This window comes from Poecilia formosa, unplaced genomic scaffold (assembly GCF_000485575.1).
Source record: "Poecilia formosa unplaced genomic scaffold, Poecilia_formosa-5.1.2 Scaffold45, whole genome shotgun sequence".
Classification (NCBI taxonomy): Eukaryota; Metazoa; Chordata; class Actinopteri; order Cyprinodontiformes; family Poeciliidae; genus Poecilia; species Poecilia formosa.
This window is the reverse complement of record NW_006799984.1, coordinates 1,859,904-1,882,466: the sequence shown is the minus strand read 5'-3', so window position 1 is coordinate 1,882,466 and position 22,563 is coordinate 1,859,904. Positions and strand designations below refer to the sequence as shown.

The 22,563-nt window shown below is 36.9% G+C and overlaps 1 protein-coding gene across 1 annotated transcript in view; it reads left to right on the top strand.

The window, feature by feature from the left end:
* atp1a2a (ATPase Na+/K+ transporting subunit alpha 2a) overlaps positions 1-22,563 on the top strand; it is a 73,790-nt gene that overhangs the window by 35,597 nt on the left and 15,630 nt on the right. The window contains exons 15-20 of the mRNA XM_007552033.2: positions 845-924; positions 2,944-3,053; positions 4,518-4,693; positions 17,462-17,598; positions 19,131-19,281; positions 20,003-20,171. Of these exons, the coding sequence (XP_007552095.1) occupies positions 845-924; positions 2,944-3,053; positions 4,518-4,693; positions 17,462-17,598; positions 19,131-19,281; positions 20,003-20,171 (823 nt within the window). The remainder of the gene's footprint in view (positions 1-844; positions 925-2,943; positions 3,054-4,517; positions 4,694-17,461; positions 17,599-19,130; positions 19,282-20,002; positions 20,172-22,563) is intronic.

The following is a 22,563-nucleotide window of genomic DNA, read 5'->3' as shown; positions in this document are numbered from 1 at the left end:
ATAAAAACGCACCTTATTAGTAACCAATCAAGTAGCTTCTCTAAACCTGCACAGCTGTAGTTTTAAAATGTTATATTTCAAAACGTATGAAACAAGAAATGAAATCAAATGCTTTATCTTAAAAAAATCACTTTCGTCTGACATCAGTTTTTTCAAAAACATTAATCACTTGTAATTTTTTGTGTGTTTTGTAGTATAATGCATTTATTCACTTCTAAAAACATTTTTATTTTAATTTTTATTACTTTAATGAAGATTAGAATAAGTTTGACCAAATACTCAATTATGTGACATGTTAAATTCAAGCAGGGTAGCAAATAGTCAATAATATATTGAATAAAGTAAACACAATGACTTTTTTATGTTTTGCTCAAGGGCATGGTAGCAATTACAGCTCATGGATGTGTCTGTCACTGCACCAATAACCAGAGCACCAGAAGATCTGAGCCAGCGTGTGAACAGCAGCGATGTCTCACCAAAGGAAGGACTTCCTGCATGCTTTATTACACCTGTTGTCAGACTGCAGATAAGAAGTGTTAGGAAGGAGCAAAATCTGTTGTGACTCAGATACAAATGATCTGGGGGACTGTGCGGTGGGTCCTGTTGGAGAAAAGGTAATAGGAAGGTATATCACAACAACAACACATGTGAGAGTCTGATTGAACAGACGCAGCGTGAACAGAGGAGACTTTCAATGTTCGTTCTGTCAAGTCAGCTTCAATGTCACTTTCATTTAAATCAGGTGGAAGACTGCCACACCAGCTCCCCAACAGGAAAAGGGAGATGTCTGACTAGAGCTGTTTCTCTCTGAAACATCACATCGTTGTCCTTATCTTTCCTTAAGCTCTCCATCCACGAAGTGGAGGACAATCCCTCTGGTCATCTTCTGGTGATGAAGGGAGCGCCGGAGAGAATCCTGGACAGGTTTGCTTACCAATAATTTAATAGCAATGGAAATAGTGTTTTGCTTACCATTTCGTTGTGCATGGCAGATACTTGATAATTTTCATTTCTTGTGAAGGCGAACAAAAAAAATAAAAATAAATAAATAAATAAAAGCAATGCTTGTAAAAATGCACCTGCATATATAGAAGTCACTGGAGCTTTAAACTTCCAGTGTTGTCTTAACGTATTAAAACAAGGCCAGGCGGCTCCTCTGTTGAATACAGTGACACAGTCCTTCATCAGCATTGACACACACTCCGCAGTTTTTTCAGATTTAATCTTACACACACCATCCGGGCCACTGTAAAGTGTCACAGCAGCAACAGATGTAAATTAATCTGCTGGTGGAAGTAATCCACAGCAAATGCAACACGCCCTCATACTAAAGTGAAATATCACCCCACCTCCTACAGCCTGGGCTGCTGCCGAGCTGGAATTAGGATGCACAGGTCCAACCAGCAGCTGTCTGTCACTAATCTAAGACAAAATACAGACACCAATCTTCATAAATGAGTTTCTCATATCACTTTGAATTATTGTTATGCTACAGAGTGTTTTAAAACTCGTTCGAATTAAAAGTTTAAACCAAATTTACACTCACTAATGAGAAATTGACAGTGAATTACACTGGCTAACCCTTAAGATATTTACTAATTATTATCCAAACATTATACCTATTGATTTGATCAGTCAGTACTGAGATGACCATTAAATAAACAGTTTCTTTTTTTCTTTTCTGTCTTTTTTGGATTACATTTTAACTAGTTCATGGTCAATTAACCATTATCCTAATGTTTGCTATTCAACAACATATGATCAAACTAAATGGCCAAAAGTAATAATTAACATTTACGTTAAATCTAATCAAGCAGTAGTTAATTAACTGTTAACTTAACAATGTCTATTTAATTAATTATCACCATGCCATACTCCAGAGGACCCCTGCTATTTGAGCCCCCCTCTAAAAATGTTTATAACTGCTTATTTTGACTATCCAAATACTGAATATACATTAAAATGCATTAATATGCACAAAAGACAAATGCAAATTCACAGCATGTCAAGTACTAAGTAAATAAATAGATCAATAAAATAAATAAATGTTTCAATAATTTACTTGATAGACAGTTTATTTGTTATACGATATTAAATGATTAAAATGCAGACTTATATATGGTCCAGTGTGTCCAGATGCATAAAAAGCATTGAAATCACATTTGATCAAAGTTTCACAAACTGGGACGTAAACTAGTGGAGTTCAGCAGATCAGCGACTTTGATGGACGAGTTTGACAGAAAAAAATGATTTCATAGTGAAGCTGCAGGAACAGGAACCATAAAATAATTAAATACACATTTAATTATTCATCTGCACCGGCTATTACAAGTTTGAATTTTAACAGTTTAATGACATATTTAATAAATCAACTGCCTACTGAATAAATTATCTAAACTTTTATTAAACATTTATTTCATGCTGCATTTAAGTAACCATGTCATTTACTTAGTTCTGTCCCTTCTTGGAAACTTCATTGTCAGGTAGAATCTGGATATTTCAGCTTACCAAGTTACAATAACACTCTATTAGAAATAAAAACTGAGAATAGTGACGTTTTCACCAAATAAATCTTCCAGTAGGTAAAGCATAAATACTGAACTGTGGATAGATGGGCTCCACTGTATTAGCTATTTAAATAATGCAGAATATTGGTGGCAATTAACTAACCAAGTATAATAATTAACTATTTCACACATTGTTTCATCATTAGCTCATTTATCTTTGACATTTTTATTCTTATATAATAACAAAAAGAAGATTGCATACTATAAATTGTTAGATATAAAAACAGTGTTTTAGAATGTTAAAAAAAACTCAATCATAATTTCTCAAGGTGTACATTCCCATTTTAACGCCGTCTGAAAAATAGTTGACACATTTTTCCCAACTGGACTTTTCTGTACATGGGAGTGGCGCTAAGTCTGCCGTTAAATGTTGCAGGTGCAGCACCATCATGATGCACGGCCAGGAGGAACCGCTTGATGAAAACTGGAGAGATGCCTTTCAGAACGCCTACCTGGAGCTGGGCGGACTGGGAGAAAGAGTGCTGGGTGTGTGCTGCATGGCATGAGTGGATGTGTGTCTGGTAATAGGTGGAGAGGAGCAGCAGTTGGACACAGCACTTACTTTTTATTATCTTCTTGGTAAACAGGGTAGTTTGCTGAAAATGTCCCCATAAAAGTGCAGGCTGCTATCCTTGCAACAAAGAAAATGGCACTGCAGTCTGGCACAGAAAACCAGCAGGAAACAGGACAAAAATGACCTGCGTTTATAAAACTTCCTTCCAGATCCGTTAGTGAAATGTTTTTTTTTGCAGGTTTACTATGAAGTTTTGGAAGAGCTGCACTAGAAATTGGGTTATGTAAGTCAACCCGGGTCAAATCCAAGTCTAAAATATAACATAATGTTGTAAAATTATATTTTCTCTTGTAAAATGTCAGACACCTTTTTGGGTAAAAAGTCATTACCTTAACTGTCTCCAACATGTTCTCTGCTCTGACTCAGTAAATGTCAGCATTGTGACAGCAGAGGAAAAACCTTGGCGAATCTTTTAAAAAGTGCCATAGGTAATAATTATGTGCTATCATCATTTTGTAAGAGTAGATGTCACCGCAGCTGAATGTGGAACGTTGCCTCTTTTAGAGCAAGACTCTGGGAATCGTAAATTATTGTGTCTTGGTAATGCCTGGGGTGATGATGATCATGGGTTTTTGTGTTTCAAGACAAAAAAAGAAACCATGTTTCCTACATCCTTGGGCTGGATCTGGCTTCACATCAGAACCACTTTGTTTTGCCTTGACGTTTTGGGGAAATGAGATGGTAATTGGAAAAGATTGTATTTTTATAATCATAGTCATTTCTAATACAAATGGGCAACTTTACAACTTTCACTTCCACAGCAAAAATTAAAGTTTTTTTTGTTTGCTTCTTAAAATTTTTTACATAATTTATGTAAAAAATTAGGATCATATTTTATCAATAAAACCTGCTTTTCTAAGGTCATTGTAGATTGGAGAGGGGCGTCTCCTCATCATGGTTGGTTGGTTTCCACCTGCGGGTGGGTCAGATGATGAAACGTGATTGGTTAAAGTTTGAGGAAATTGACTTTGGAATAAGCAGAGAACAGACTGGAACTTACGGAGCTTTCAACTCTCCATCCTTTCACATTAATTTAAGAAGTTTTTTGCCAAATGATTTAAGGAAATCTTTGCCTTTTCTAATATATACAATAACAAGAGCAATTTTAAAAGTGCCAAAAAAAGATTTTTCAGTCCTTTTCATTTCCAATTTAATTTTGGAAATGTGGAATTGATTCTTCAGGTAGATTTTTTTTTGTATTGATCATAAAACCAATATTAAAATTGGTAATTTTCTTAGCGCTTCTGGAGAAAATAAGAGTGAAGGGAGCCATAAAAATCATCTCTTTTACAGGAAGACTTTTTTTTTTTTAAAAGAGCTGCAGTAAATTCAGTCCATGATGTGCAATCAGCTCCCTGATCCCCCTTCTCCTGCAGGATTCTGCCACTTGAATCTGTCTCCATCCCAGTTTCCTCGAGGATTCACCTTCGACTGCGACTACACAAACTTCCCCACGGAGCAGCTCTGCTTTCTGGGTCTCATCTCCATGATTGATCCGCCGCGTGCCGCTGTGCCCGACGCTGTGGGTAAATGCCGCTCCGCTGGCATCAAGGTAATTGGTTGCACCGTTTTCAGCTGTCAATTTTGTTCCTGAGAAGCCCTTTCCTGTGGCTTTAGATATCAAGCTTTTTAGAAAGGAATACTGCACATTAAATGTCTTTTCACATCACAGCGTGTACTTCAAATGACAAGAGATCGCCTCCGGGGCCACGATCGATGATGACCTGTGGACAAACAAAGTTCGTTGTACAGAAAAAGCTCATGCCATAACAGTGGCATTAAAATGCTTCTGCCCATTTTTCCTTCTTTAGAGAACAAACCATAGGAAAAAAATCTTAGTTTTTAGGAGGGCAATGAGTGAGATGAGGTTTAGAAATTACAAAATAACCAAATATGTATTTTCTCATGTACAAATTAAAAGCATGAAAGGTAATAAAGAAAAGGTATCAGTTTATTACGAAAGCAGTTTGTCAAAATCTATATCTGGTAAAGTGCAGATTAATGGCATTTTTAATCAGCAGCAAATGCACACAGAGGAAATGCTTTNACGTGTTATTTAGCTGCAATATCCAGTGCCACTGTGTGAACCCAGAGCTGAGTCAGTTGAATAAATACTGAATGAGCTCTGTTTAAATACAGTCTAACGCAGGTCCCTCTCCACTGCTTCCAGGTTCTGGCTTTGACAAGAGCTCTGGTACTTGGGTATCCCTGTCCCGCGTGGCTGGTCTGTGCAACCGAGCCGTTTTCAGATCCGGACAGGAGAACTTACCCATCCTGATGGTACACGCAGTCCACACACACACAGCCTGACACGCGCTATAACACAAGTTTCCAAATGTTCCACATCAAGCTGCAGGCTCATGAATTATCTCGACTCTGTACAGCAGTGGCACACAGCCCATTTGGTTTAATGCAAGGCCATTATGAGCCGGCTTTTTTTATGTGGATCAACTAATGCATGCACATAATTCATGAGACATGATTTTGCCTACTGCTTTGCCAGTAGGGTGAAGTTAACAACATAAGGGAAGCGTCAGGTGAGCTGTCGCTCAGAAAGAAGCCTTGTTAGAATAAGTATTTGATCCCTATAAGTTAAAGAAGTACGGCATAAATATGCAGGTACAATATGAAGACAAGAGTCGACTCTTTTTAACTTCTAAGACTTTTTGAACATTACTGGACTGAAAACTCTTTCATCCAACAGCCAATTTTCTTATTGCTTTCCCTCCAGCTAGTAAATAAAATTAATTTTAGAGAAGGATCAACACATCATGGTACCAATTTCAGTGTTTACAACATTTATAGAAATGAAGCAACAAGAAAGTAAAAAAAAATAAAAAAAAGAAGTCAAATAAAAATTCACCACATGCATTTTCTACCACTGATGTGGAACCTTGAGTCTTTTTCATGAACCATTCTGAATATCTCGCTGTAAATTTTAGTAGTCTTGTCCTCTCTTGGCAGGTTTTTCTCGCTGTCATGTACTTTCTATATTCTAGTAATTGATTCTGGTCCTCAGAGGGTTACTAAGAGTTCTAGATGTTTTTTTAATAAACCAACCAATGCTTCATTTCCACAAAATATTTCCTCTTGTTATTATTTTGCTGCTCCAGTGATTTTTCACTTTAACAGGTAGTAAATATCCACTGCACTGTAAAACAAATAAGTTTGATTTGCAGCTTCTCAACAGAATAGGAGTAATATCAATACCAATCAATGCTATTTTTACAAATATTATTTGTAACTTTATCTGCAGTGTTACCTCATGAACCTTCACTCCAATTTTTTTTCACAAATTTAGATATCAGACAAAGAGAACATGATTAGGAAACAGTTTTCATGTGATGAGTTCAGTTATTAAGATAATAAGGTAGAACTTTGGCAATATGTAAAAAGAAAATGTAATTCCCGTCTAACACTGTATTTGGATTCTGCGACATTGGAGGGTTTCAAACATTTACAAAGTTATGAGTCAGATTTAAGTCATGATTTATAACAAAACCTTCACTTTTTCTCAGTGAGATGTTGACTTGCTGAACTCTTGTCCTGCTCCATGACCCAAGAGCATTTAATGTAAAGTAACAAATTAATGACTAGACTTTTTCCTTTAGGGCTTTCCGGTAGTATCCACGATTCCATCACTTACATGAAATTTAAGGAAAGCGGCAATAATAAAACAGCCACATACCATCACAATACCACCACCATTATAGACTGTAGGAATAAAATGGTTTGTCTGAAATGTTTTTCTTTTCTTATCTTTTTTTTTACCTGATGTAATATAGTGTGCAAATTCCAATAGTTTGTCAGATTCTGTTCAGTTGGTAGATCACCTCGATGTTTTGAGGAAACTTGAGGAAGGTTATTGTTGTTCCTGTGTGAATTTATCCCATGGAGATTGTTTTTTTTTACCCCCCAATTCCTTTTCTTACTCTGAAACCATGAACTCTGACTTTACCTGAGGGAAGTGAGGCTTATGTTTTCAGACAGTTTCCAATAGAGATTTCTTCATTTTACTGATAAATGAAAACTAGAATCTGGAAACTGCTGCTTGTATTTACTCACTTTTTATTAAAATGTGTTTAATGAACCAAAAACATTTAGATATGAGGGAAAAAAAGAGAAAGCAAATCTGTTGGAAGCAAATTCTTTTTCACACTACAACGTGTTTTTCTATTTCTAAGCACAAAACTCATGAAATATACACAGCCTATTCATGCATTTTTCAGTGATACTCTGCTGTAGGTGCTAAAATAAATGTCAGACAAAACTCTGGACTCAAGAACCAAACAAGTATTTAAATCTGTTTCTACAGTAACAAACAACATCACTTTGGGCTGAATGGTTTCAGTGCCTTTACTGGTTTACCTCAACCTGAAAACCACTTCAGATCCATGTTGCTGTGTCACTTTAAATGTTTATTTTAGCAAACCGCTGATCCTTCTGTGTTGTAACGTGATTTTTGTTTAAAGATACATAAATAAAAGAGAATTGGATTTGTTCCTTGAAGATATCTCGCCTCTCATCTCAACCTGCAGAAGAGGATTAAAAAAAAATTCTGACTTTAATCTCAGAATTCTTTAAACTTTAATTTTCTGTGATCAAAAGTCAGAATATTCACCTGAGCTTTTCAAAATAATAATAGTAATAAAAAACAAGTAACAAGGTAGAATTTCTTCTACATGTTTAAATATACTGAGAGGTTGAATTATTCAAAAATTATCTGTAGGAGATACTGAGAAAAAAAAAACATAAATATGCATGTTAGTTTGAAAGGTGCTTTTCTTGACAGACCAACAGTAAGAAAAGTAGTTCCACCTAACAAAAGTTGCAGTGCACACTTACACACTTAACCTCACGTGTAAACACACACAGAGAATCATTCAGTACGCCCTGAGAAATAACTCACCCACACCGACAAAGAAACACACACTGCTGAGTAGGTAAGTCAATATTATCCCAATGTTCTAACAGCCGCTTTCCTCCAGCCTGTGCTTCACTGACCTGAAGGAATTCTCAGTGTGGCTCGCAGTTATTGGATTACAACTTCTTCTGTGTGAGGACAAACGCCTCTGCTGAAGCCTGTCTGTCCCTGGTGGTGCCCGGCTTCCTCCCGGCGCAGAGTAACAGATGTGTCTCCTGACAGCAGTCAAACACAGCAGTGCAGGCGCCGGCACCGTTACTAAAACAAGTCCCCATCTGCACTTGTGAAGACAGAGAAATGGAATTTCCCTTGATCTATTTATTCATTCATGAAAAGGCACAAACAAGGACAAATCTCGCGGAGCGCTCGTCCTTGTTTCACGGCTGTTCATGAATGAATAAACAGAAACAAAGAGAAATTTCTTGTCCCCGTCAAGCTCCCTCTTGGGCGTTTGGGGGGTCAGGTCATCACTTTTGCTCTGATTTTAATAATCCAGCGTCAAGGATTTCTATTATCCTCCTGGAATTTTCATAAAAGCCGATATGAGTGGTTTATCAAAAGAGAGTTAGCTAAAAATTGGTGACAAAACTCTAATTCAACCTTGTCACAAAAACACAAAAAATAAAAGCAATGAATCCATTAAGTGTTTTGTGAAATAGTATGTCTTGACATTGGTGTTTGTGTGACTCACTGCGGGGATGTTGGTGCAAGTAGATAACATTTATAACACTTTCTTAAAAAGAATCATTTTTGTGGGTCAGCTTTAGATGCACAGACGTAACGATGTTACTCAGATTAATTTTAGCCTTGTGGAAATAAAACGCTTGGTACTGCTGCTTGCCTCTACAGTGCCCTGCTGGTATTTATAACATCTGAAATCTGAATGGTGCATAATGGAGAGGTGAAAGTAAAAATGATACTTGGGTTTTCAAAATTCTGTAAAGTACGGCAGGCATTTCTATTCAGCCCTCTTGTGTCAATAACTCATAAAGCTGCCCTTCACAATAATTACAGCTGTGAGTTTTCAGGTATGTCCAGACTAAAACATTTAGATTGAATTTAACAATGTTTTAAGTCCTGCCACAGATTCTTAATTGGATTTAAGTCTGGAAGTTAGTTGCAGTAACTCTAAAGCACTAAAAGGATCAATTAGCTCCACTTTAATTCACCTGAAACTTTATTTGCTTTATCAACTTTATTCACCTGAAACATTACAAAACAGGCAAGTAAATTAGCCTGTTGCAAATTAATTTTTGAAAATATTAATTTATGGGAAGCTAATTGTCCTAAATGTTTTCACAATTAGCTAAAGCGCTAAATGAAAAGAAATGTGTCACTATTAGCAGATTAAAAAGGTAAAGTGATAAAAATTAGAAATGATCTCCATGTGCTATTTTCCTTCCAAATCACAGTTATTGACTACTTTTTGTTGATAAATCACAAAAAGACCCTCCAAATAAAACATGTATGTCTGTTTGTGGTTGTAACGTGTCAAAATGTGAAAATGTTAAAGGAGTGTACTTTAGTGAGGCATGATGTTTGGAGGACTGGGTCAAAAGAACAACTGATGGGATTCTAGTCCCTTCAGGTCACGACGGTTAATAACTCAGCTGTTTGTAATAATGATCTGACTCATTACTCAAGCAGCATTTATCCATCATCGGAACCTATTAAAACCAAGCCTTTCTAATATCCAAAATATTAAAAACTGAGCTTGAGAGAGAGAGACATAAAATATCATGCATTATGTTTTATCTGTGAACCTTTTTTTAGTCAGTTTATTATTTTGTCTGTATTTTCAGATCTAGGTTTATTGCGAACGTTTTGCTATATCTTTAAAAAACAAGCCTGTGGCCAAATCGTTGTTGTCGACGTAGCTTCGCCGCCTGCATCGCTGATGAGAGCCATAATGGAAATGAGCAAAGTTTTCAAAGGTGTCTCATTTAAGCCATTAAATAAGACACTATGAAAAGTTTCCCTCTGCTGCTTTGCCATAAACACAAACCGTGAGTCATTTTTTAATATGCGGATATGAGTGACTGCGCTAATGTGATCCTGTGTGTTCCCCCAGAGGGACACAGCGGGGGACGCGTCAGAGTCAGCCCTGCTGAAATGCATCGAGCTGTGTTCAGGCAGTGTTCGTGACATGAGAGCCAGAAATCCCAAAGTGGGTGAGATCCCCTTCAACTCCACCAACAAGTACCAGGTAAACATCAACGGCGATTCAAGGATTTCTGCAGGGAAATCCCGTTGGCAGTTTGATACTTTGGACTTTGCATTGTATTTAAATTTTAGGTAAATTGAGAATACAATTTACCTAAAATCTAAACTTTAAAACACAAAAAAACATTCAAGATCCTCCTCCACCAAACCTACCCCAACTCTTTAACTCTAAAAGTTATTAAAATTGATCCCTTTCATAAATCTGGCACATACTATTATATATTTTTAAAATACTTTAAGTGTAGAGAGACTAATCCGTCTTTTGTGAAAACTTATTTGTTTGCATTTGTAATACTTCCACAGGTGTATTTCTGAAATGTAAATTTTTGAAAATATTTTCCAAATGTTCACAAGTTTTAAAAAAGGGTGAAATGTGGGTTTGTATGGAAGACGAGAATATTTGAAAAAATAAAAGAATAATAATTCTGACTTTGATCTCAAAACCCTGAGATCCTGACAATTAAAAATGTCAGATTTCTGACAATTATAAGAAAAAAGTCAAATTGAGATTAAAGTCAGAATTCTGATATTAAAATCAGTTTCTGATATCCTGGTAATCCTGAGAAAATAGTTCAGATTTTGAGATTGAAATGATAATTCTGAGTAAAAAAGTCAAATTCTTCTTTTCTTTTTCGGTGGCCTTAATTCTTCATCCAAATTCTGAGTGCAGATACAGACGAAAATTAATACAAAGGAAAATTATCCAAAAATAAGAAGAGCAATGCAACTTTGCTAAAAATCAAAGTGCTGCAGACGAACAATACAAACTGAAAAGTTCATTGATTATTTTCCGTCGCGTCTCATCAGGGTTGTTTTATAACTAATAAGTTCTTGGGTTATTAGTTGCTTATTTCAAACAGGAGCCCATTGCAGTCTTTATATACGGTAGAAAGCCTCACTGATATCCGTCCTGGCTGAAGTTTATTGTCTTAATTCAGTGTGAACGATTCCCTCAGGAATCACACAACTTGCAAAAGTGATGAGAAAGAAACTCTGTTCCCTGGAAGCCCATCCCTCCATTTTCTATCCAGACTCATCAGTACAGGCTTATTTTACATTAAAATATAAAAACGCACCTTATTAGTAACCAATCAAGTAGCTTCTCTAAACCTGCACAGCTGTAGTTTTAAAATGTTATATTTCAAAACGTATGAAACAAGAAATGAAATCAAATGCTTTATCTTAAAAAAATCACTTTCGTCTGACATCAGTTTTTTCAAAAACATTAATCACTTGTAATTTTTTGTGTGTTTTGTAGTATAATGCATTTATTCACTTCTAAAAACATTTTTATTTTAATTTTTATTACTTTAATGAAGATTAGAATAAGTTTGACCAAATACTCAATTATGTGACATGTTAAATTCAAGCAGGGTAGCAAATAGTCAATAATATATTGAATAAAGTAAACACAATGACTTTTTTATGTTTTGCTCAAGGGCATGGTAGCAATTACAGCTCATGGATGTGTCTGTCACTGCACCAATAACCAGAGCACCAGAAGATCTGAGCCAGCGTGTGAACAGCAGCGATGTCTCACCAAAGGAAGGACTTCCTGCATGCTTTATTACACCTGTTGTCAGACTGCAGATAAGAAGTGTTAGGAAGGAGCAAAATCTGTTGTGACTCAGATACAAATGATCTGGGGGACTGTGCGGTGGGTCCTGTTGGAGAAAAGGTAATAGGAAGGTATATCACAACAACAACACATGTGAGAGTCTGATTGAACAGACGCAGCGTGAACAGAGGAGACTTTCAATGTTCGTTCTGTCAAGTCAGCTTCAATGTCACTTTCATTTAAATCAGGTGGAAGACTGCCACACCAGCTCCCCAACAGGAAAAGGGAGATGTCTGACTAGAGCTGTTTCTCTCTGAAACATCACATCGTTGTCCTTATCTTTCCTTAAGCTCTCCATCCACGAAGTGGAGGACAATCCCTCTGGTCATCTTCTGGTGATGAAGGGAGCGCCGGAGAGAATCCTGGACAGGTTTGCTTACCAATAATTTAATAGCAATGGAAATAGTGTTTTGCTTACCATTTCGTTGTGCATGGCAGATACTTGATAATTTTCATTTCTTGTGAAGGCGAACAAAAAAAATAAAAATAAATAAATAAATAAAAGCAATGCTTGTAAAAATGCACCTGCATATATAGAAGTCACTGGAGCTTTAAACTTCCAGTGTTGTCTTAACGTATTAAAACAAGGCCAGGCGGCTCCTCTGTTGAATACAGTGACACAGTCCTTCATCAGCATTGACACACACTCCGCAGTTTTTTCAGATTTAATCTTACACACACCATCCGGGCCACTGTAAAGTGTCACAGCAGCAACAGATGTAAATTAATCTGCTGGTGGAAGTAATCCACAGCAAATGCAACACGCCCTCATACTAAAGTGAAATATCACCCCACCTCCTACAGCCTGGGCTGCTGCCGAGCTGGAATTAGGATGCACAGGTCCAACCAGCAGCTGTCTGTCACTAATCTAAGACAAAATACAGACACCAATCTTCATAAATGAGTTTCTCATATCACTTTGAATTATTGTTATGCTACAGAGTGTTTTAAAACTCGTTCGAATTAAAAGTTTAAACCAAATTTACACTCACTAATGAGAAATTGACAGTGAATTACACTGGCTAACCCTTAAGATATTTACTAATTATTATCCAAACATTATACCTATTGATTTGATCAGTCAGTACTGAGATGACCATTAAATAAACAGTTTCTTTTTTTCTTTTCTGTCTTTTTTGGATTACATTTTAACTAGTTCATGGTCAATTAACCATTATCCTAATGTTTGCTATTCAACAACATATGATCAAACTAAATGGCCAAAAGTAATAATTAACATTTACGTTAAATCTAATCAAGCAGTAGTTAATTAACTGTTAACTTAACAATGTCTATTTAATTAATTATCACCATGCCATACTCCAGAGGACCCCTGCTATTTGAGCCCCCCTCTAAAAATGTTTATAACTGCTTATTTTGACTATCCAAATACTGAATATACATTAAAATGCATTAATATGCACAAAAGACAAATGCAAATTCACAGCATGTCAAGTACTAAGTAAATAAATAGATCAATAAAATAAATAAATGTTTCAATAATTTACTTGATAGACAGTTTATTTGTTATACGATATTAAATGATTAAAATGCAGACTTATATATGGTCCAGTGTGTCCAGATGCATAAAAAGCATTGAAATCACATTTGATCAAAGTTTCACAAACTGGGACGTAAACTAGTGGAGTTCAGCAGATCAGCGACTTTGATGGACGAGTTTGACAGAAAAAAATGATTTCATAGTGAAGCTGCAGGAACAGGAACCATAAAATAATTAAATACACATTTAATTATTCATCTGCACCGGCTATTACAAGTTTGAATTTTAACAGTTTAATGACATATTTAATAAATCAACTGCCTACTGAATAAATTATCTAAACTTTTATTAAACATTTATTTCATGCTGCATTTAAGTAACCATGTCATTTACTTAGTTCTGTCCCTTCTTGGAAACTTCATTGTCAGGTAGAATCTGGATATTTCAGCTTACCAAGTTACAATAACACTCTATTAGAAATAAAAACTGAGAATAGTGACGTTTTCACCAAATAAATCTTCCAGTAGGTAAAGCATAAATACTGAACTGTGGATAGATGGGCTCCACTGTATTAGCTATTTAAATAATGCAGAATATTGGTGGCAATTAACTAACCAAGTATAATAATTAACTATTTCACACATTGTTTCATCATTAGCTCATTTATCTTTGACATTTTTATTCTTATATAATAACAAAAAGAAGATTGCATACTATAAATTGTTAGATATAAAAACAGTGTTTTAGAATGTTAAAAAAAACTCAATCATAATTTCTCAAGGTGTACATTCCCATTTTAACGCCGTCTGAAAAATAGTTGACACATTTTTCCCAACTGGACTTTTCTGTACATGGGAGTGGCGCTAAGTCTGCCGTTAAATGTTGCAGGTGCAGCACCATCATGATGCACGGCCAGGAGGAACCGCTTGATGAAAACTGGAGAGATGCCTTTCAGAACGCCTACCTGGAGCTGGGCGGACTGGGAGAAAGAGTGCTGGGTGTGTGCTGCATGGCATGAGTGGATGTGTGTCTGGTAATAGGTGGAGAGGAGCAGCAGTTGGACACAGCACTTACTTTTTATTATCTTCTTGGTAAACAGGGTAGTTTGCTGAAAATGTCCCCATAAAAGTGCAGGCTGCTATCCTTGCAACAAAGAAAATGGCACTGCAGTCTGGCACAGAAAACCAGCAGGAAACAGGACAAAAATGACCTGCGTTTATAAAACTTCCTTCCAGATCCGTTAGTGAAATGTTTTTTTTTGCAGGTTTACTATGAAGTTTTGGAAGAGCTGCACTAGAAATTGGGTTATGTAAGTCAACCCGGGTCAAATCCAAGTCTAAAATATAACATAATGTTGTAAAATTATATTTTCTCTTGTAAAATGTCAGACACCTTTTTGGGTAAAAAGTCATTACCTTAACTGTCTCCAACATGTTCTCTGCTCTGACTCAGTAAATGTCAGCATTGTGACAGCAGAGGAGAAACCTTGGCGAATCTTTTAAAAAGTGCCATAGGTAATAATTATGTGCTATCATCATTTTGTAAGAGTAGATGTCACCGCAGCTGAATGTGGAACGTTGCCTCTTTTAGAGCAAGACTCTGGGAATCGTAAATTATTGTGTCTTGGTAATGCCTGGGGTGATGATGATCATGGGTTTTTGTGTTTCAAGACAAAAAAAGAAACCATGTTTCCTACATCCTTGGGCTGGATCTGGCTTCACATCAGAACCACTTTGTTTTGCCTTGACGTTTTGGGGAAATGAGATGGTAATTGGAAAAGATTGTATTTTTATAATCATAGTCATTTCTAATACAAATGGGCAACTTTACAACTTTCACTTCCACAGCAAAAATTAAAGTTTTTTTTGTTTGCTTCTTAAAATTTTTTACATAATTTATGTAAAAAATTAGGATCATATTTTATCAATAAAACCTGCTTTTCTAAGGTCATTGTAGATTGGAGAGGGGCGTCTCCTCATCATGGTTGGTTGGTTCCCACCTGCGGGTGGGTCAGATGATGAAACGTGATTGGTTAAAGTTTGAGGAAATTGACTTTGGAATAAGCAGAGAACAGACTGGAACTTACGGAGCTTTCAACTCTCCATCCTTTCACATTAATTTAAGAAGTTTTTTGCCAAATGATTTAAGGAAATCCTTGCCTTTTCTAATATATACAATAACAAGAGCAATTTTAAAAGTGCCAAAAAAAGATTTTTCAGTCCTTTTCATTTCCAATTTAATTTTGGAAATGTGGAATTGATTCTTCAGGTAGATTTTTTTTTGTATTGATCACAAAACCAATATTAATATTGGTAATTTTCTTAGCGCTTCTGGAGAAAATAAGAGTGAAGGGAGCCATAAAAATCATCTCTTTTACAGGAAGACTTTTTTTTTTTTAAAAGAGCTGCAGTAAATTCAGTCCATGATGTGCAATCAGCTCCCTGATCCCCCTTCTCCTGCAGGATTCTGCCACTTGAATCTGTCTCCATCCCAGTTTCCTCGAGGATTCACCTTCGACTGCGACTACACAAACTTCCCCACGGAGCAGCTCTGCTTTCTGGGTCTCATCTCCATGATTGATCCGCCGCGTGCCGCTGTGCCCGACGCTGTGGGTAAATGCCGCTCCGCTGGCATCAAGGTAATTGGTTGCACCGTTTTCAGCTGTCAATTTTGTTCCTGAGAAGCCCTTTCCTGTGGCTTTAGATATCAAGCTTTTTAGAAAGGAATACTGCACATTAAATGTCTTTTCACATCACAGCGTGTACTTCAAATGACAAGAGATCGCCTCCAGGGCCACGATCGATGATGACCTGTGGACAAACAAAGTTCGTTGTACAGAAAAAGCTCATGCCATAACAGTGGCATTAAAATGCTTCTGCCCATTTTTCCTTCTTTAGAGAACAAACCATAGGAAAAAAATCTTAGTTTTTAGGAGGGCAATGAGTGAGATGAGGTTTAGAAATTACAAAATGACCAAATATGTATTTTCTCATGTACAAATTAAAAGCATGAAAGGTAATAAAGAAAAGGTATCAGTTTATTACGAAAGCAGTTTGTAAAAATCTATATCTGGTAAAGTGCAGATTAATGGCATTTTTAATCAGCAGCAAATGCACACAGAGGAAATGCTTTACCAGAAAAATAATAAGCTCGGCCAAAGGAAGGTTAACAAACTGCCAGCAGAGATAGAAATTGGATAACGAGCAGAAAAAGCTGTTCTAACTCAAGGCAACAACTACAGATGCGGAAAAGGGATTTCACACATTTAATTTTAGGTGCTTATCGTGCTTCCTCTCGATAATGAATTTTTGAAAGACACACAATAATTGTCTTAAAAGGTACTGGAGGCAGAAGAATGTGAAGGTGAAAGTAGCTGGAGTTCATTCAGCAAAAGAGATTGAACCTTTATTGTAAAATGTCAGCTTTGTACTGACTGAGGCTTTTTAAAACATGTTTAGTCTTGTGTCTGTTCATGGTTCTTATGTAAGTTTATAAATATGCACATGTGATTCATTTACTTTCCAGATGTTATGAGTAAAACTTAAAATAATTCTTATGTAAGTTTAGTATGTAGAAAACTGTTTTTGCTGTGCAGGAATAATTGCAACTCAACATTTGGGGTAAAAGTTAATTAGTCTTGCAACATTTCCTTTTCACTGCAGGTTCTTCAACAACATTTCCATCCAAACAATAATTAGACCAATTAAAATGTTGCTTTTATTCTTCTGGAGTCACTTTCCTTTTAGAGAACAGCTGAAGTCACACTGGGTAGACCCAAAACTGACCGAGTATTTCTGAAGATACCAGCTTGACCTCTGCAGAGTTCAATGACCAAAAGCCCCATTTGTTTTGCTTCATGGATTTGTTTCTATTTGTTTTTGCATTATATTAATCACTACTTTTAATAGCATCAATCTTTTTTAGTGTATGCAGATTTGTGTAAAATATTGTCCATGTTATGATGCAGCTCAACCATGCTGCTGTGACACATGACACCTATGATGATCCAGCGCAGTAAGATTCCCGATTTATGGGGCTTTCTGTCCTTAAACAGGTCATTATGGTAACCGGGGACCACCCCATCACAGCCAAGGCCATTGCCAAAGGGGTGGGCATCATCTCTGAGGGCAACGAGACGGTTGAGGACATCGCTGAGAGACTGATCATCCCTCTGAGCCAGGTTAACCCCAGGTGTGTCTGTGTGTCAGGGCAGGTTGTGGTTGTGTGCTCAAGCGTCGAGGGGCAACCCACTGTGAGATTGTTTGAGCCGTTCAGGATGTGAGCAGCGGACTGTCCCTGGGATGTGTGTCCCAGACGGAGTGTGTGCTTAAAGAAACGGCCAGCAAATATTATCATTCAAGAGTCAGATGGGAAGACTCTTCAAGTTAGATGCTAGTAAACTGGATTGAAAAAATCTGGTTGTGTTTATATGAGTGGGAGAAAAAACTAATTCGGAGGACAAAAGTGAAACTTGTCAATCTCAGGCTGTATAGACATGCATTTGATGTGGAAACAATGTCAAAATGACAATAAAGTTGATTAAAAGACTCCTGCAGAGAGGTTTATATAGTCTGTCAAGAAAATAATTATAACACGGAGCTCCTTGTCTTATTCCTTTGGTTTTTGTACAAAGAAGGGATTAAACTAAATAATTATGAAATGTTAATGAAAATGGGGGCGTTTTGTTCTATAGGAATCATTTTGATTTATGTGGGAGAGAAACTTCTACATGTTTTTGTCAGGACTGGAATATAAACTGAACACACACACACACACACACACACACACACACACACACACACACACACACACACACACACATCTACACTGACATTAAAGAAAATATTTCAAATGATGAAACTGAATATCAAATTTGTAATTAAGCTTTTACCTTACTATAGATGTTTACTGTATGTATCCTGCTGTATAGTGTTAAACATGTGAATGGTAATTCTTTTTGACCCCTTCATCAGCCAGGAAATAAACACAAAGTTCTGGCTGCGATGCAGGCATTCTGCTTTTGAAATGACTAAATGCTTTAAGAAGTATTGTGTGTTTTCCAACCACATAGTAGAATTTCACAGCCCAATCAAGTATTGTTACTTAAGTTGTTACAAAAATGTTTTATATATGGAACATGGCTAAAAAGAAACTTGCCTTTGTAATTCAGCGCCTTGAAATTGGGCTTCCGTCTCTTTAAGAAGTCCCTGCTTTTCCAACAATCTACCTTCATATCAGCATTCCTCTAATGCGAGTTTACAAACATCCGCCGGATCGTTGGACGGAGAAATAGTTCATATAATCAGCTCCACAGATGCCGCCAGGTGTTTTCTAATTGCTGCTGCTAGTCTGAAGGAGCTGACTGAGAGAGGCAGTGCTTGGCTCTCCCAAGCGTTTTACACATCCAAATGGTTGCCATGGAAAATTAATGGATTTCTCAAGCATGTATGAAAGAATCAAGTCAACACTCCAGAAATGTTTTTGATGACTGAATAACATTGTAGCATGATGTAAAACTGAAAAAAGGTTATTTTACATAAAACCGCCCTTTTAAATTCTGCCTTTTCAGAGAAAATCCTGTAGACATTGTGTGTGTGTGTGTGTGTGTGTGTGTGTGTTAGTTGACACATTCAGTGGCCAGGCAAGAAAATGTCAGATCGCCCCCTTCCTAGCTTGGTATCGTGACTCCATGGTGTTTTTGTTCATGTGTTTGCTATTCACAGGGATGCCAAGGCTTGTGTGGTGCACGGTTCAGACTTAAAGGACATGAGCTACGAGTATCTGGACGACCTGCTAAGGAACCACACTGAGATTGTTTTCGCCCGCACCTCTCCTCAGCAGAAGCTCATCATCGTGGAGGGCTGCCAGAGACAGGTCAGTGGGTCAGAAGTGTGTGTGAGCGTGTGGTCGGCTCTTTTCCAGGAAGCATTCATCTGGAATTTAGTAAGCTGGTTCATATGGCTGAATGCAAGCATGTGTGTCTTGTGATAAACCCAGAAGAGAACGGGCGCATGAATGTTGCCGTTGACGTCTAAGTGTGGCGCTGTGCTTGAATAAAGGTGTGTGTAAGTGAGAGTGTTTGTGTGTCCCTGCCATTTACTGCTGAATGCGGCTTTCTATGTGTGTTTGTTTGAGTGTTCTTGAGCTTTTTGTTTGTCCAGGTGGTTCAATGGATGAATGCGCGGTTCTGTGCGTGCCTCTGCATGTACGTGAGAGTTCCTGCAACAGGGGCTTGTTTGTGAGCATATGGCTTAAAAACAAGTGTGCCTCTGTAGCGTTTATTATTACCAGTATCTTAAACTCCCAGATAAAACTCTGCTTTTATGCTCAAAAAGAATATTAGATCTCTGTATTGCACTCATGTATTGAGGTCATGCAACAATTCACCCCGACTCACTCATTCTGGCGCCATGTGACTGAATGATTGCTACTCTATTTAAATTTTTTTTATTAATCTCCCCAGAGCTGCTGTGAAAAGACATTATTAAGACAGAGGGGGAAGGGCAGTGCAGCTGGTGATGGGAGGGGGGGAAACTTAAATCACAGTACTTATCTTTCTCCTCTTGACAGTTTTTGTTTTTTCTTACGGGCACAGGGGGCCATCGTGGCTGTGACGGGGGATGGAGTGAACGACTCACCGGCTTTGAAGAAGGCAGACATCGGCGTTGCCATGGGGATTGCCGGTTCTGATGTGTCCAAGCAGGCAGCTGACATGATCCTGCTGGATGACAACTTTGCCTCCATCGTTACCGGAGTGGAGGAGGGTGAGTGCGAGGCAGTGAGACGATGAAAGAATACAAAAACAAAACAAAACAAAGATGGCGGACAAAAGAAAAGTCAGGCAGAAAACACTTGGAAAGAAAGAGCCATGTGACATGAGATCATTTTTTTCTAACTATAAAAGGTTTTATGGATGGAAATTATCCTGATTTCTAATAGAATTTACAGTATATGTTCTATATATAAACTCTCGGCCTTTTGAGTCAGTGTCCTCCAACTTTTAACTGTGTCTGGACTTCAACACACCTAACTTAGAGAATTAGGTCATCAGCAGGACTCTGCAGAATTTGATGGCATGCTGAAGAAGCAATATAAACCCTTTGAATCAAGTTTGCTGGACCAGAAACATCAAAAATTGCAGGATTAGAGTCTGACTATGCTGAACAATAAACTTTACATATCGAGGCTGCACATACAGTGAATGGGACAGCTATCCATAACTTTAATATTCATATTTCATTGTTTCATTTTACTACTACAACCTTAAATGTATTTTGTTGGCAGTTTATCTGACAGACCAGGAAAACACTGTGGAGACTTATAATTTAGAAGAGAAACATATGCTTGTACAAAAAAAAGAAAAGAAGAAAGTTTATATTTAGCTCCCTTTAACCTAATGCCCTGAAAAATCATCCAGTGAAACAAATTAAATTAAATTCAGTCCAGTGTGTGTATTCACACTGGACTGAATACACACACTGGACTGTGTGTATTCAGTGTGTGTATTGAATTCACAGCAAATGTTGTCTCCTTACAAAAGAAAAATAATTTAAATTCAATCACACATACATTTCAATTGATACTACATATTAAGAAATATAGCAAACTCAGTTAATTATTTAAATTAGTTTCTATAGATTGCATCAAGCCATTGATTTGCACCATTTATTCCTGCTGGATGAGAACATTAGAAAATCACCTGTGCTGTGTCGTTGACTCTACATGTGTCCCTCAAATCAAGCATGCATGTAGCAACAGTGGAGAGAAAAACTTCCCTTTAACAGGAAGAAACCTCCAGCAGAACCTGGATTACTGTAAATGGACATCTGCCACAACAGGAGACTTAATTGTTCACCGATGTTTAAATTAACTTCTGTAAGGGTCTCATAGGTTTATTAGAGAATATTAGGGAGCAATATTCCCTAAGCAACACACCACAAAGATGAAGGAAAAGCTTGCTGAGAAGTTTAACACAAAATTAGATCGTAGACCTGTAGGTTTTTGATTTCTTGCTCGATTTTTTTTAATTTTTTTATTTTTTTATGGGAAACAGTGCATTTGAGGTTTTGCCTTGAAATACATCCACAGATGTGCCTGTGTTAACCTAAATGTTGTGAATTAAGAAGCTTGAAAAGCCAAGACATCATTTAGGCATTCCCACATTGTTCAAAGTAGTCTTATTATATCAAAACTTAAGAATTTAATACACGTGGTTTTTTTTATTTTTATTTTTATTCTACCTTTATAAAAACTCATTCAGATTAAAAACCACTTTTTCAAAGGAATCCAGCAACAAATATGACACAAAAAATCAACCTCCACTCAAAAAATATGGCAGTGATACAACTGTTTGTTTCGTTTTCATTTTTCAGTCAAATGTTGAGCTTTTTAAATAACTCTCATATTCGTTGCTTTACACTTTTACACTTTACTTATTTTTGTAAAAACATAAAACATCCTCCAAGATGGGTTGTAAATAAAGAAACCTTTTCAGTATGGAATAAAAAAGAAGCCTTCTTGGTTCTGTGTAATTTGAACAGTATTCAGAGGATGTAATGTGACATGGCACTGCACTCTGGGATTTCACTTGAGAGTTACACTGACAGGCATGAGATGGGACTGGAGACTTGCCTCGGGTGACAGCCGTTTAATTGAACTTGGGTTGCCTGATATGGTCTAGGAAAATCTGTTTCTAATGAGGTTGTGCTGATAAAACAGTAAAAGGGAATTGTTAAGTATGTAGATTTTTTATCCTTAATAAGGAGAGGAAAACTAGGGAACGATGGTTCAGAATATTCACTATATTTCGTTGTTAAAAAGACACATCTTGTAATGTAGAAAGATAAATAATTTCAAGACTTATTATAGCCTCAATGTGAAATGTTTGCAAGTCCTAATCTGTAGTCCAGAGATGGAAAATACAGCAGATTGTTCTCACAGAAATTCCTGCAGCTCCTGTTTGTCTTTGCCAGCCTTTCTGGCAGCTTTCTGATGCATCTCTTACATCAATTTTTCAGATGACAGTCTTAAAAGTATAAATACGTTATTTCATCCTATTTCCAATTAACGTTGGATGTCTTTATTATGTCCCTTAATGTCTGATCTTCACTCCTTTTATGATTGGTACATTTCTACTGTGAGATTCTTTCAGTCATT